The following is a 15,439-nucleotide window of genomic DNA, read 5'->3' on the forward strand; positions in this document are numbered from 1 at the left end:
AGAAAGATTAAGCTTTGTAAATGGAGGAAGCATGGTTTTGTTCCTTGGGGTTAACTTTAGGATTCTTGGAAAATTACTCTTTAATCCCAAATAATATTCCCTCATTTAGATTTTATCCCTTTGGTTCTAGACTTTGTCTCAATTAAGATAGGGCTGTTCTAGAAGAAAGGGCATCTGCAAACAAATTAATTATTGTATAGTGTCCAAGAGTTCCTTTCTTTTTTTGTTTTTGGTGGTACCGGGGAGCAAACTCAGGACCTTGTGCTTTCGAGGCAGGCAGCTGCATCAGTGAGCTAAATCCCCGGCCCCAAGAGTTCCTTTCTGATAGTCCTTCAAGGGCATCTGAGGTTACTTGTCATCTGCTTATAAGACCAAAAGGTAAATGTGAAATACAAGTTGGTCTGTCTCACACTTTTGTTTTTTTAGGTTCTGTTTTTATGTTTGGGGGGGGGCATTGTTTGTTTGTTTTGTTGCATTACTAGGTACATCCTTAGCCTGTTTTTAGTTTTAATTTTGAGATAGGGTCTCATTAAATTGCCTGGACTGGGCCCAAAACCATGACCCTCCTGCCTCAGACTCTCACAGTTTTTGGTAGAATCCTTCTAGAAAGACAGTCTTTGAGTAAGGAAGCAACAGATAATTTTAGATAACCCATAGAACCTTCATTTTATAATGACCAACACTGTAATCTTTAGTGCTATGAATTTCAAATGTTTTCTTTACAGTATTGTGTATATATTTACCTAAGCCTGCTGTGGTTGAACCTTTAGCCGTCTTTGGTAGAAAGTCTTCAAAAATGCATGTTTTGGAACTTAGATCTTCCTTAATTGCTCATGTTAAACTATATTCTCAGCCACATTGTACTTTAGAAGTCAGGAGTACCAAAGGCTTCCTTTGAGTTGGTGTAATTTAAATGTAACTGCCAGAGCAGGATGACTTTACAACTTTTCTCAGTGCTTTTAACCAGCTGACACTCTTCGTATTCTTAAATACTCTAGTTAACATTGATTCAACTCTAGATCCATTTTTTTAACCTGCTTTTCTGTGTGCTGGCTTTTATTGATCTAGATTATTAAAAATATTTAATGACTCTATTGTGCATCCTACATGTGGTTTTCTGAATGAATATAGTATATCTAGCCCTTTAACATCATATATTCATAGGAGTGCTCAGAAAAGTGAGCCTGACTCCCAGGATCTGCTCTGTTTTAGGCAAAGAAGAAAGAGCTTGCTAGGCGAGATGACATTGAAGATGGAGACAGCATGATCTCTTCAGCCACCTCTGATACTGGTAGTGCCAAAAGAAAAAGGTATATTTTTTTTCATAGTCAGCACCATCTCAGTTCCTGTTTAGTTTAGATAAATGCAGGGGGAGAAAGTTTTTTGAAAGTGGAAAGTATGAGTTCTATTATAAGCTTTAAATATTTAATGACATCCTCTTCTAGAATTCATTTGTAGATTAGGATTATTAGCTTTTTTCTTATTCTTTTTGTTTACAGTACTTTTTTGTTTGTTTGTTTGTTTACAGTGCTTTTAAATGACAAAACAAATGACAACTTACATGTGATATGTAGCTTGGCAAAACATGTTACTCTCTTTACTATCCATATTATTTTTTTAAGGTGACATTTTAAGAGTGCCACTTAAATCTAATTTAGGTACAATGATTTCTACATAGTGGAGTTTTTTTGTTGTTTTTTTTTTTTTTGGTACCGGGGATCGAACTTGGGTCCTTGCGCTTGCGAGGCAGGCGGCAGAACCACTGAGCTAAATCCCCAGCCCTCTATAATTCACTATAATATAGTGAACTATAAAGATGAACTATGAATTAGGAAAGGTAAGGAGAAATTTGGTACTACCACTGATGTAAAGTAAGTCATTGTTCTCTTTTGTTTTCCCTTGTTAACTTGATCTTTGTGATTTTAAGAATGTCAGGTTGTAAATTATCAAGTCATAACTTCTTATAGTTCATAAAATATTAAGGTAGCTGTTTGGGTGCTTTTGTTTTTTGTTTTGTTTTTCCTCACCTTTCTGTCAGCTTGCCTAATCCTTTCTCTGATGGGTTTTGTGGAAGGGGGACCTTACTGTGAGATTCTGAAGCTGGGCTCCTCTAATGAATTGTGTAAGACCATCTCTTTTATCTGCCCCTCCCACATGGAGTTTCTCTGACTTGATCATTGTGAAACACCATATTTTCCCTCAGCATAACTGTCTTACAGTCTTTACAGCAGTGTTCAACCTGTGAAGGATACTTTAAACAAAGAATGAGCTAATCTCTAATAGCAGGATTTGACAAATTCAAAATTGAAGAAATCATTAGTAGCTGTTGATACAGTTCTGTACATACATTAAACAATCTAAGAAGATAGGATTTTTTAAAAATTTAGAAAAGGGGAGCCATCCTGTCTTTCCCTCTTTTAAAGAGCATTGGGAAAAACTTTTTTTTTTTTTAGCTTCAAAAATAACTTTGCAGTGCTCTCCCATGGTAACTAAAGTGATTGATGTACCCTGAGATGTGAACCTCCTCCATTACTGGCCTGTGAATTTCATCCTTCCAAGTTCTTAATTCCTTGTTATACCAGGGGCAACGGAGGAAAAATGTGAAACCAGATCAGAGACATCAAATCAAGAGCATCTTTGAGTATAATTATATAACTCTACTTCAGCATCACCTGTGTTTGCCAGATCAGTCACCAATCAAAGATAAAAACTTCTCAGGCAAAAGAAGGTAATGGAGGCAAAAGTGATGGTACAGTTTGTGCCAGCACTGGATGAAGAGAAATCATAAATTAGTTGAGTCTTAACAGTTTAAGGAAGCATTAGCCCAGGTCAGATCCTTAAAAATTACAGATCTTTGGGGCTTATAGTTTGTGGGATACACAAGTAGATTAAATGAAACTTATTGCCCTAAAACCTCCTTAAATATCAACAAACCAAAAAACAAACAAACAAACTGAGCTTTATATTCTTTTTTCTTCCTTTTTTTTTTTTTTTTTGGTACAAGGGCTCGAACTCGGGTCCTTGCGCTTGCAAGGCAGTTGGCGAAACCACTGAGCTAAATTTCCGGCCCCTGAGCTTTATATTCTTCAAATGATAAAATCCTAATTCAGACAACAAATCTCTGTATAAACAGATTACCTATGAAGTGTTTTATGTAATAAACTGAAAAACACAAATAAGAGAACAGCTATAAATCATCTGCCAAAGCAATAAAAGAACAAACTCAGGTTTGCGTTTGCAAGCATAAGTATTAAAGATATTAAAAGACTGAGGAAATTCATTGCCCTACTTTGGTCTATAACAAAGGAAACAATATGATGAACCTTTCAGAAGTAGTTATGTTGAGAGGGTTTTGTAATATAATATAGACTTCTCCAGAAGTTAAGCAAACAGCAGACCCAGGAAGTTAAAGTTAAGCTTGGCCGAGGAAATTGGGGCCAAATTTTCCCAAGTACTTCTTGACTACTAACTATTGTGTATGAGTCTATCTTTGCCTTATTTTTTTTAATACCAAAGAGTATAAGAAAAATTGATTATATTGTCTTTTTATATACTAGATGTAGGTTCTTTTCCCCTATCACTCTACCCAAAAATCTACTTTCTGTCTTCCATATTGAAATGTTCCAAGTATTATAATTTTTATCCTTTGGGCTGAATAATCCTCTTTTTCTCAACCACATTTGGTTTATGCATGATCCTCCAATGTTGCTTGTTTTATTTCTCTTCACATGTAATGTTTGTTTCTGCTTTCCCAGGAACACTCATGACAATGAGATGTTGGGTCTCAGGAGGCTATCCAGGTGTGCAGTCCTTTTTTATGCATAAACATACTTTTAAAAGTGTAACTCTTCTGTGACATGGTCATTACTGACAAGGTGAAAAGTAAAGTCTTAAGCATGTGAAAAAAGTATTTGTGGTGCCAGTTCATTTTACAAATAAAGAAAATAGGTTTAGGAGTCCAGGTATTAAGATCAGAATTGGCTAGCCCTTATATATGTTCAATATTAGCCTTAATTTATTGCCAGCATTGCCAGGGACAGAGGCACCTTCATCAGTCTTTGTGGCTATACTTCTGTAGCAAAAGGTAGAGCTGCTAACAGGTGGCATTGTTGGTGATGGGCTGGTGGGTGCTGACTCCCTTTCAGGGATGTCTTATTCATTGGGGGTGGTAGAGGGATCAACAGTGACAATCCAGATGTCAGTGCATGTGGGCTCTTATACATTAGGTTAGTATTTCTTGAACATAGATGCATCTTCTCAGTCTTTGTCCTGTCCATGCCTTATTTCTTTCAATGCATCCGTTCTTTTGCATGTTACTTTTGATTTTTAAAAATATTCCCAAGTTGCCGTGTCACAGTGCTAATAATTGTATAGTGCTTTTGTTTTCACATTTGCCATTTGACTTTCAGAGTGTCAGTTGCTTACCAAACACCAGGCTTTAGAAGATCATAAAGGAAAACATTTAGTCATCTCTCTTATTTGCCAGGAACTTAGTGGTCAGGAAAAGAGGAAAGTTGAAAACAAGTGAAATTATATGGAAGCATCGTAATAAAATAGTTTCATAGAGAGGACACAACTATGTATTGTATAGAAGTGTTGCTTGATTGCCCAAATAGCTTTAGGCAAGATTCCTCATCTTGTCTTTCTTTGAGAGTTAAGTATTCCCAAGTAACCGACATGTTGCTACAATATGTAATCTACTCTATAAAACTACTGTTACATTGTCATCTTCCTAAAGAAAAAAATTTTTGTTAGTTGGTAAATTTATGAAAATTTCCATGGATTGTATTTTTTTACATCTTTTGTAGTACACGGTACCAACACTGAGTGTTAGTAAAAGTGAAAATGGGGGCATCTTGAGACACTGTTACAACCTTGAGCTCTGGAGACCTGAGTGCCCAAATTCAAATCCTACCTATTCTTTAGCTCTGGAATCTTAAGTCTCATTTAGGAAAATGAGAGACATGATAAAAGCAGTATGGTGATTATCAGCTGATTCAAGTGTCTGTTTGGACTATTCACTTTTTGGCCTTAGGTATTCATTTGGTCTCTAATGAATAGCTCATTTTTTACTTATGCGAAGTTAAGATAATAATTGTACCTGATTCTCAAAGAGTATGTGAGTACATAGTGTTTCACAATGATAAGTGTTAGCTATTACTTGTTTGTTTTGGTACCTAGGATCGAACTCAGGACTTTGTGCTTGCGAGGCAGGCAGTGGAACCACTGAGCTAAATCCCCGGCCCCTAGCTATTACTATAAATACAAATTTTATTGGTATATTCAGTAAGAGCTTTGGTAGAAGAGTAATGATAAGGACATTTGAGAAAGTGGTCAGCCACAAAGATTAAGGGCAGGACTAATACTCTGGTATGAATAATTGAAGGAGAATCAGATCTGGAAATCCTGTAGAAATCTAGAATTTGGTTATTCATATTTCAGGGTATATTGAGCTCGGGAGGATGGTATTAGTGGTAGTCTTGGAAAATCAAGGATTCAGAACAGAGCCCTAACTAGTCAAAAATCTTTGTGCAAATTAGAAACAACACCAATTTTTTAAGACATTTGACTTTTGTGCATTGAAAAATTGGTGTAATGTACTGATTTTTTAGTACAGGACCCTTTATGGCCCATCTCTTGTAAAATTCTAAAATTATATATTTAAAATTTCAGGGCCGAGGATTTAGCTCAGTGGTTCCGCCACCTGCCTTGCAAGCGGAAGGACCTGAGTTCGATCACACCAAAAAAAAAAAATTTCAGTAAGTCCCCAACTTATGAATGAGTTCCATTCTGGGAGAATAGTTTGTAAGTCAGATTTGTTTGTAAGCCAACAAAGTGAGTCTTATACAGCACGCCTGTGAAAGTTCATGACACAAAACCTAAATTGGGGACTTACTGTATATATATTTGTTACAACAATGTGTATGATCTGACTTAGTATCCTCTTAACGTATGGCCCCTTGTATGCTCAGTGATGAACAGCTCTGGTTTTGAACTCCCATAAGATGTATTTTACTTTAGTATATTCAAAAGTATTTTGTAAAAGATGATTTTACAAGTTAAATACTACAAGTTGTAATATTTAGTTTCTTCTCCAAAAATGGAGAAGTCAACAAACTGATGATCAGTTTGAAGGAGGGGGAGAAATAGCATTCATATGGGAGTTCTAAGAAGAATCTGTAAAACAAGGTGAGAATGAAAACAGCAGGCAGAAGACAGGCATGGTGTGCACGCCACACCTATGATCCCACCACTCTGGGAGGTTGAGGCAGGAGGATCAAAAGTTCAAGCACAGTCTGGGCAACTTAGTGACTTAGTGAGACCCTGTTTCTCAGTTTTTTCTGGAAACCAAATTAAAACTAATAGACCAGTAGTTCTCATTCTTAAAGGCAATAAAAGGATCTGGAAAAATGTAAACACAGTAACAAAACTGAAGCTGTTCACTTATGACCCTAGAATGGAGGATAGAAACCAATTTCCCTGGCTATCTTCCTGCAGTGGCCTCCTGAATGCTGAGATTGCAGGTGTGTGCCACCACACATGCCTAGAGCAATTTTTTATCTACAATTAGATTTCATATTATCAGTATGTCTCATTTAAAGCTAACAAGTGTCAAAGTTATTGGCATTGAAAGAATGGACCATTTACTCTTCTTTTACCTTCTTTTGAAAATTCAGTTAAAAACGTTCTCTTTTCTTAAAAATCTCATAAAAATCTGAACTAAGATGGTCCTGGTGGTGCACACCCTGTAGTCCCAGCACATGGTTTGCTGGGGCAGAAAGATCAAGAGTTCAAGGCCAGCCTGTGCTATGCCAGCCTATCACAAGTTCAAGAGCCTATCTTAAAACAGAAATGCTCTAGGTTTGTCCTGGTCCCAGATGAGCATAATTGTAGCTTTATAGAGAAAAGCCAAATGGTAATTAGGAATAGTGTGCTGAATTCTGGAAGGTGATAGGACTGATCTCCTGGTCTAGATCAGGGCCTTCACTGGAATGAGGATGGATTTCATTCTGAATTGATTAGTCAGATCTTTTATGATTAGGGCTTCAAACTTGAATTATTGAGTCTTCCTTTTGTTTTGATTTAGTGGTGCTAAAAACAGAGTGAGAGAACTTCTTATTTTACATTATCTCTGCAGGATGCTTCTTTAGAGAAATCGTATCCATAGCCAAAACATCTCCTAGATTATCTAACAAAAACACAGCCACAAAAGAAATGATGGAAGAAAATGGCAAGAATGATCCCAGGTCCACATGACCCAGCAGTAGAGTGAGTCAGAGGATTAGACTAAGAGACCCATACAGCCAGAAAGTGTGCTTCCAGAATGAACTTCTTTTTCCTTATAGAATAGGAAACAAAATATTTACCTCCAAGTGTTACAGGCTTTTAGTAAATATTTGTTGAATAGAAACAAAGTTATAAGTCATTCCTTGTTATTATATACCTGACTGTTCACTTGCAGACTGGTTAGGAGTTTGGTTAGAAATTCTTTACCAATATCCTGCAAACTATAAGAACAGTTGACCAGAAATTGTATTGGGCCAGGCACGCTGGTACATGCCTGTAATCCCAGCACTCAGGAGACCGAGGCAGGAGGATTACTGCAAGTTTGAGGCCAGCCTGGACTACATAGTGAGTTCAGGACTCAAAAAACATACAACAACAGAAAAGAAACTGTATTGAAAGATCATCTCTTCTAATTTTCTGAACAACTCTCCTTAGGGAAGTCATTTTCCTTTCTTTTTTGGTACCGGGGATCGAACTTGGAATCTTGCTCCTGTGAGGCAGGTGGCGGAACCACTGAGCTGAATCCCTGGCCCTCATTTTCCTTTCTGAGCCAGTTTTTTGTAGATGAAACCATCTGCTGTCTTGGGCCCCCTTTTGAACTCTGGTGCTAGGCTGTAGTTTTTGTACTTTGTTCTATCAGTTTCTCAGCATCATACCTCACCTGGGGAATTTGGAAACAAGACAAGGATTCACCCTCAAGGGTGAAAATTTACTCTCTAGAGAGCTCAGATGAACCATAAACCACTTCTTTTTGGTACTGGGGATTGAACTCAGGACCTTGCACTTGTGAAGCAGGCATGGTATCCCTGAGCTAAATCCCTGGCCCCATAAACCGCTTCTTTAAGCTAGGTTGAAATTGTACAGTAATGCTGGTGGAGGGGGGGAAATAGAAATTAAACCTAATGTGATCAATGCAGAAATCTGATACCCACTATAGAGACTCTAACCTGGTAGACAGTCTTGTTTTCTGGCAACCAGAATATACTGTTGTTTTGGGGTGGTTAGGAGGTGGAGCACTTCTCTTTGTTTCGTTTTTATTGTGCTTGGAAGTGAAGATATTATTAACAATAGAAAATAGCTAGTTTTATTGCACTATTGCTCTACTTTGTCTTAAAAACAAAGGACTGTATTTCCTTTAATGCTAAAAGTTTCTTTTGATGTTGAACAAATCTTTTTTTCAACCATTGCATTTCATGAGATACTCTAAACAGGTTTGTCTGCTGGTCACTGGCTACCCCTGCCAGAGTCATTATGTTTTTGCTATCTTGGAAATTTTCCTAGTATTTGCTTATAGCTTCCAACATGTTTACTGTGTTTGTGGCATATGTAATCAGTATATTATAATCACTATGGAGCACCTATCCTCAAGATTTTAATTTGTTTCATTTCATGTTCATCCTTGTATAAAGAAAACTGAACCTGTTACCCATTTTTCCCTTCTACCTCCCCCTTCAACAGTAAAAAGAACATAAGAAAGCAGCGAATGAAAATCTTATTCAATGTTGTTCTTGAAGCTCGAGAGCCAGGTTCAGGCAGAAGACTTTGTGATCTATTTATGGTCAAACCATCCAAGAAGGACTATCCTGATTATTATAAAATCATCTTGGAACCAATGGACTTGAAAATAATTGAGCATAACATCCGCAATGACAAATATGCAGGTGAAGAGGGAATGATAGAAGACATGAAACTGATGTTCCGGAATGCCAGGCACTACAATGAAGAGGGCTCCCAGGTGAGGACAGATGAGGGTCCTGAAATAGACACCTTTTCTTTTGGGTTCTAGTAGAATAATGTATTTTGAAAGACCAGCTCTAGACCTAACCTACATTATTCTTGATGGCTAGATTCATTTGTCTTTTTCTTAATTGTTTAAAATGGAAGTCATGGGCTGGCGATTTAGCTCAGTGGTTTTGCTGTCTGCTGTGCAAGCGCAAGGACCCGAGTTTGATCCCCAGTACCAAAAAATAAAATAAAATAAAATGAAAGTCATTCTAGATTTGAGTTCTGCTTTGCCAGTCCCTGTGTAAGTTTCCTAATGTATAATTTAGGAATAATGATAGTACTTATACTGGGGTTATTTTAAAATTTTAAAAAGATAGTGTATACTGAGCATTTAGAATCGTGCTTGATATTGCATAAGTACCCAAAAGAAATCCAAATAGCATAAAATCTTTCAAATTTTTATTTTTTTGAAATGGTGCTGTCACTGAGCTACACCCTCAGCCACATCATCATTACTATTACTATCTTCAGTGGCCATACTTCTCCAAAGACAGTTCATGAAATTGTGCATTTATATGAAAATAAGCATAATACTCCCATCAAAGCACCTCTAAATAATTGATTTTGGTATGAAGCATCTTGATTGTCAGATTAGTTGGTAGGAGGGGTTGGTAGTGCTGGGTATTGAACTCAGGACCTCACTGACATTTTCATTTATTTCCTGTCTTCTGCTGTTACATTTGAATATAAAAGTATGTGCTACCGGGTATGGTGGTACATGCCTACAATCCCTTATCCTCGGGGCTGAGGCAGGAGGACCACAATTTCCAGCCTAGTATGAGCAATTTAGTGAGACCTTGTCTCAAAAATTTAAAAAGGGCTGGGGATATAGCTCATTGGTAGAGCATATAAAGTGCACAGCTGTTGGGTTCAATCCGTAGAATTGAAAATAAATATGTACTGAGAATACTTGTAGGTCAAAAAATGCTTCTCTGTAATAGGAGGTAATCCTGTCCTTAGCATCACTGGCCATTATACCTCCTATCACTTGCAGAAATAAAAGCCACCCTTAAGAGTGGTGACCAAGGGGTGGGAATTTAGCTCAGTGGTTCTGCAGCCTGACTCGCAAGCGCAAGGTCCCGAGTTTGATCCCCAGTACCAAAAAAAAAAAGAGTAGTGACCAAAAACAAAAAAAAGGTCACTTACTCCTTCTCAGCTGCTTTGGTGGGTGATCAGGGGAAGACATACCCTTTGCTGGAGAGGTAGGAGGCAGCTGTGAAGGTAAGGCCATCAGGTGAGTAATCTTGTTCTTCACTACATCTTACCACACTGATCTTAGTCTTCAGAGAGAGCGAGAGAGAGAGAGAGAGAGAGAGAGAGAGAGAGAGAGAGAGAGAGATTCCTAAGCAAGGTTTGTTTTTGTTTTTTAACAAATCAGATTCTAGGCTGTGAACTCAAGTTTGAGATTTAACAAAATTTGAGATATTGCCCTCTAACTATCAGATATTTTAAATCTCTAATTTCCATTGGGGTATCTGGTACCTTGAAGGTCCAGAGGAAGATAGGTTTCTGAGGAAAACAACATGTAAATACTTCTCTTAAAACCTGCAAGGATCTGGGCATGGAAGCACAGTCTGTAATCCCAGCAGTCTGGAGGCTGAGGCAAGAGAATCACTGAGTTAGAGGCCAGCCTGGGCTACATAGTGAGTTCAAGGTCAGTCTGAACTACATACTGGGACCCTGTCTCAAAAAACAGAAAAACAAAACAAGGGGCCAGGGGTTTAGCTTAGTGCTGCCGCTGCCTGCCTCGCAACACAAGGTCCCGAGTTCAATCCCCAGTACCAGAAAAAAAAGAAAAAACAAAAAAACCTACAAGGATTCTAAACTTTTAAAAAATTTTCTTTATAGATGTATGTTACACCTTGCTGAGTGTGGTGGTGCACTCCTGGAGTCCCAGCACTTATAAGGCTGAGGCAGGAAGATTGCCATGAGTTCAAGGCCAGCATGGGCTACACAGTGAGCTCAAGGATAGCCTGAACTACATAGCAAGAACCTGCCTCAAAAAAAAAAAAAAAAAAGGCCTAAAAGATGTATGTCACACCTTAAAGTTTCCTAGAAAATAATCTTAAATGTATTTTTGGAATATAGGTATATAATGATGCACACATCCTGGAGAAGTTACTCAAGGATAAAAGGAAAGAGCTGGGCCCACTGCCTGATGATGATGACATGGCTTCTCCCAAACTCAAGCTGAGTAAGATGGCATCACACTTTGTTAATATTTAATTAAATGATAAACATATTTGAACCCACTGGCCCTGCAGTGAGGAGTTTCTTCTCTCTTTTCAAGCACACTTTTACTGTGGTTTAAGTAAATAGTGAAGAGTGCGTGGAGAACAGAATACAAAAACAGAGGTTTTGCTTACTTTCTCAAATATGTATAGTGAACATTTTCTAAACATTAAATAGTAAATAAGAATAGATATTTTTTTCTATATCTGAAACTTGTCAGAGAGTTGTGACAGTTTTGTTTTGTCTTTTTGTATGTTTGTTTGGTGAATTCTAGATTCAAAAATGAATCCTAGGGCCGGGAATTTAGCTCAGTGGCTCCACACCTGCCTCACAAGCACAATGGCCATAAATGTTCTTTTGCCAGTACCATGCTGTTTTTATCACTGTAGCTTTGTACTATAATTTCAAGTCAGGAATTGTGATGCCCCTGCCTTGCCTTTATTGCCCAGAATTGCCATTGCTATTCTAGGTCTCTTCTGGTTCCAAATGAATTTTAGAATTGGTTTTCAGTGAGATATGCTATTAGAATTTTGATCGGCATTGCGTTAAATCGGTATAACAATTTTGGAAGTATGGCCATTTTCTCTATGTTAGTTTTTCCTACCCAAGAGTAAGACATATCTTTCCATTTTCTGATACCCTCTTTGATCTCGTTTTTCAGAGTACTGTAGTTTTCAATGTAGAGGTCTTTTACTTCCTTTGTTAGATTGATTCCTATATATTTCTTTCTTTGGATACTATTGTGAAAGGTGTTGTTTCCCTAATTTCTCTCTCAGTAAGTTTATTATTTGTAAACAGGAAGGCTATTTATTTTTGAGTGTTGATTTTGTATCCAGCTATGCTGCTGAATTTAGTTATTAAATCTAGAAGTCTTTTGGTGGCACTTTTGGGATCTATGTAGAGTATTAAGTCATCCACAAATAATGATAATTTAACTTCTTCCTTTCCTATCCTTATTCCTTTTATGTCTTTCTCTTGTCTAATTGCTCTGGCTAATGTTGCCAAAACTCCGTTGAATAAGAGTGGTGACAATGGACATCCTTGTCTTGTTCCTGATTTTAGATTGAAAGCTTTCAGTTTTTGTCCATGTAATAGGGTGTTGATTTGTCATAGATGGCTTTTATCAGGTTGAGATAAAGATCATCCATTCCAGTTTTCTGTAGGGTTTTAATCATTAGAAAAATACATTTTTTATAAAAGGTCTGGGAGTGTAGCTCAGTACAAAGACCCAGGTTCAATCTCCGATACCACCAAAAAAAAAAAAAACTGCTAAAAAAACCCCAAACTTTTTTAGCTATAGAACCTATTTCACTAAAGACATGTTAATTAAAGATGTTTTATAAATCATTTGGGATAGACCCTTTCTTACTATTATACTACTGACTATATACAAAGTTAGGTTTCTTTTATTTTATCCATTTAATCTTATATTTCTTTTTTCAGGTAGAAAGAGTGGTGTTTCTCCTAAAAAATCAAAATACATGACTCCAATGCAGCAGAAATTAAATGAAGTTTATGAAGCTGTTAAGAACTATACTGATAAGAGAGGTCGCCGCCTCAGTGCCATATTTCTGAGGCTTCCCTCCAGATCTGAACTGCCTGACTACTATCTGACAATTAAAAAGCCCATGGACATGGAAAAAATTCGAAGTCACATGATGGCGAACAAATACCAAGATATAGACTCTATGGTTGAAGATTTTGTCATGATGTTTAACAATGCCTGTACGTATAATGAGCCTGAGTCTTTGATCTACAAAGATGCTCTTGTCCTACACAAAGTCCTGCTTGAAACGCGGAGAGACCTGGAGGGAGATGAGGACTCTCATGTCCCAAATGTGACTTTGCTGATTCAAGAGCTTATCCATAATCTTTTTGTGTCAGTCATGAGTCATCAGGATGATGAGGGAAGATGCTACAGTGATTCCTTAGCAGAAATTCCTGCTGTGGATCCCAATTTTCCTAATAAACCTCCCCTTACTTTTGACATTATTAGGAAGAATGTTGAAAATAATCGCTACCGGCGGCTTGACTTATTTCAAGAGCATATGTTTGACGTATTGGAAAGGGCAAGAAGGATGAATCGGTATGTTTTCAAAGCCATTTGTTTTTGAGGATATGTAATATTTAATGCAAAATAGATGAAGAAAAACTTTTTGATGTACTGTTTCATCTTAGGTACATGATTATAGTTAATATCATGCTATTCTGAGTTCTAGGATGGGCCAGGGATTTAGCTTAATGGCACTGTGCCTGCCTTGCCAAGTGCAAGGTCCTGAGGTCTATCCCTGGTACAGGAGAAAAAAAAAAAAAAAAAAAAATGGAGCCCTGAGTTCTAGGCAGCCAAAACTTCTTAAAGAGCAAGTATATCCTTGGGGAAAGAAGAGGGCGCCCTACTGAGTCATCTAAATTAAGCCCAATGAGAGGAAGGACATCAGAATTAAAGTCATGGAAAGCATATACTTAAAATGCAGCCTTTCACAAAACATGTTTCTTTTTTTCTTTTTTTTTTTTTTGGTACCAGGGATCGAACTTGGGTCCTTGTGCTTGCACAGCCGGCGACGAAACCACTGAGCTAAATCCCTGGCCCAAAACATGTTTCTTAAAGAATAAGTGCTTATAATTTGAAATAGTATTTAGAAATAGCAATAAGATTTTTCTTTTAAAGTTTGACTTTAGTCCATGAGTGCTTTAAATAAATAGCTCTGGGTTATTGTTCTGAGGTTACACTGATAAAAATTTGACCACCATTCAGACACCTAAAAAGGTATCTTTTTTTTTTTTTTAACTTCAGATTTTTCACTAAGAACTTTCTATAGACATTAAATGTTCTAAAAGAAGGGGGCTGGGGATGCAGTGCAGTGGTAGAGCACTTGCCTAGCATGCACAAGTCTCTTGAGTTCAATATCCAGCACAGTATACACACAAATTTTTTTTTTTTTTTTTTTTTTTTGATGCTGGGGATCGAACTTGGGTCCTTGCGCTTGCGAGGCAGGCAGCAGAACCTCTGAGCTAAATCCCCAGGCCTTACAAATTTTTTTAAAAATTTTTAAATTAAAAATACTCTTTTATATCAAACTTAAATCCCTTTTAATTTTACTCTGTGGTAAATATTTGTATCTTCTGTCCTCTTGGAGCCACTTGGGAGAGTACAAAAAATTAAAGATGCAAGTCATATCTTCCTAAACCTTACAGTCTATGGTGCCAAGAGCTACACCTTTAAGCAGAGTGATATCTAGCTGGGGAATCTGTGAAGCTGCCATTTGCTCTGAACTTCAAAAGAAAAATAAGTAGTAGCACTTACTCATCCCCTTGAGCACCTACTCTTTATAAAGCATCATGCTCTTATAGTAGCTTTTCTAGGTAAATGAGAGTCTTACCAGTTTGTGTGTAAAGAATTAGAGGCACAGAGTGAGAGAAGTTACCCAAAGCCTTGCAGCTAGTTGATGGTGTGGCTTGTCCTGTTTCCCTCTGCAGAGCATCACCATCATGGAGCACATCCATGGATAATCCTTGAGCTCTCAGAGCTTGAAGTTTGATGGATGGGACAGAACTTATGCTTAGGGAAAAAATAATTCCAGACATAACAAAACATATCACAACCTAATTTAGAAAAGATGTTGGTTTAAGGAACCCTGTGGGCTCAAGTTCACCTAAAAAGGCACGAGGAGTCAGGGAGTCAGAGGAAAGGTGGGATTCAAATGAATAGAGGGGAGGATATTTCAAATAAGGAATGAGCAAAGACAAGGAATAGGAAGTGAATATGGTGCATTTGAGAGGGGGAGTCGAGACCAAATTGGAGAGGCCCTCAAGTGCCATGTTTAAGAAATGGTTCTTAATATTTTGACAATAGGGATAAAAATAGAGAAAGATAGGCAACATCTTGTAGTCAAAATCTATAGATTTTCATTCTCCAAGTTTTTATTGGGTGCCTATCAATTAATGAACATATTCTAGATGCATGGAATACACCAGTGAAACAGATAACCACTGCTTTCATGGAACTTAAATTTCCGTTGTTGGCCGGGCATCTGTAATCCCAGCACTTGGGAGGCTGAGGCAGAAAGATTGCCATGAGTTCAAGGCCAGCCTGGGCTGCATAGTTGAGTTCAAGGCCAGGATGAACTATGTAGTG

General features: G+C 37.5%; 1 protein-coding gene across 39 annotated transcripts in view; it reads left to right on the top strand.

The window, feature by feature from the left end:
- Positions 1 to 15,439, top strand: part of Pbrm1 (polybromo 1) — a 135,953-nt gene that overhangs the window by 60,583 nt on the left and 59,931 nt on the right. For 22 of the 39 annotated variants that reach the window (XM_087182409.1, XM_087182427.1, XM_087182420.1 and 19 more), the window contains 5 exons: positions 1,213 to 1,310; positions 3,756 to 3,800; positions 8,746 to 9,022; positions 11,161 to 11,266; positions 12,748 to 13,390. In XM_087182409.1, the coding sequence (XP_087038535.1) occupies positions 1,213 to 1,310; positions 3,756 to 3,800; positions 8,746 to 9,022; positions 11,161 to 11,266; positions 12,748 to 13,390 (1,169 nt within the window). The remainder of the gene's footprint in view (positions 1 to 1,212; positions 1,311 to 3,755; positions 3,801 to 8,745; positions 9,023 to 11,160; positions 11,267 to 12,747; positions 13,391 to 15,439) is intronic. The other 17 variants (XM_087182415.1, XM_087182429.1, XM_087182428.1 and 14 more) reach the window with 1 other exon arrangement.

Source organism: Heterocephalus glaber, unplaced genomic scaffold, assembly GCF_053883595.1.
Source record: "Heterocephalus glaber isolate CG9 unplaced genomic scaffold, H.glaber_assembly_v1.0 deba00001472, whole genome shotgun sequence".
Taxonomy (NCBI): domain Eukaryota; kingdom Metazoa; phylum Chordata; class Mammalia; order Rodentia; family Bathyergidae; genus Heterocephalus; species Heterocephalus glaber.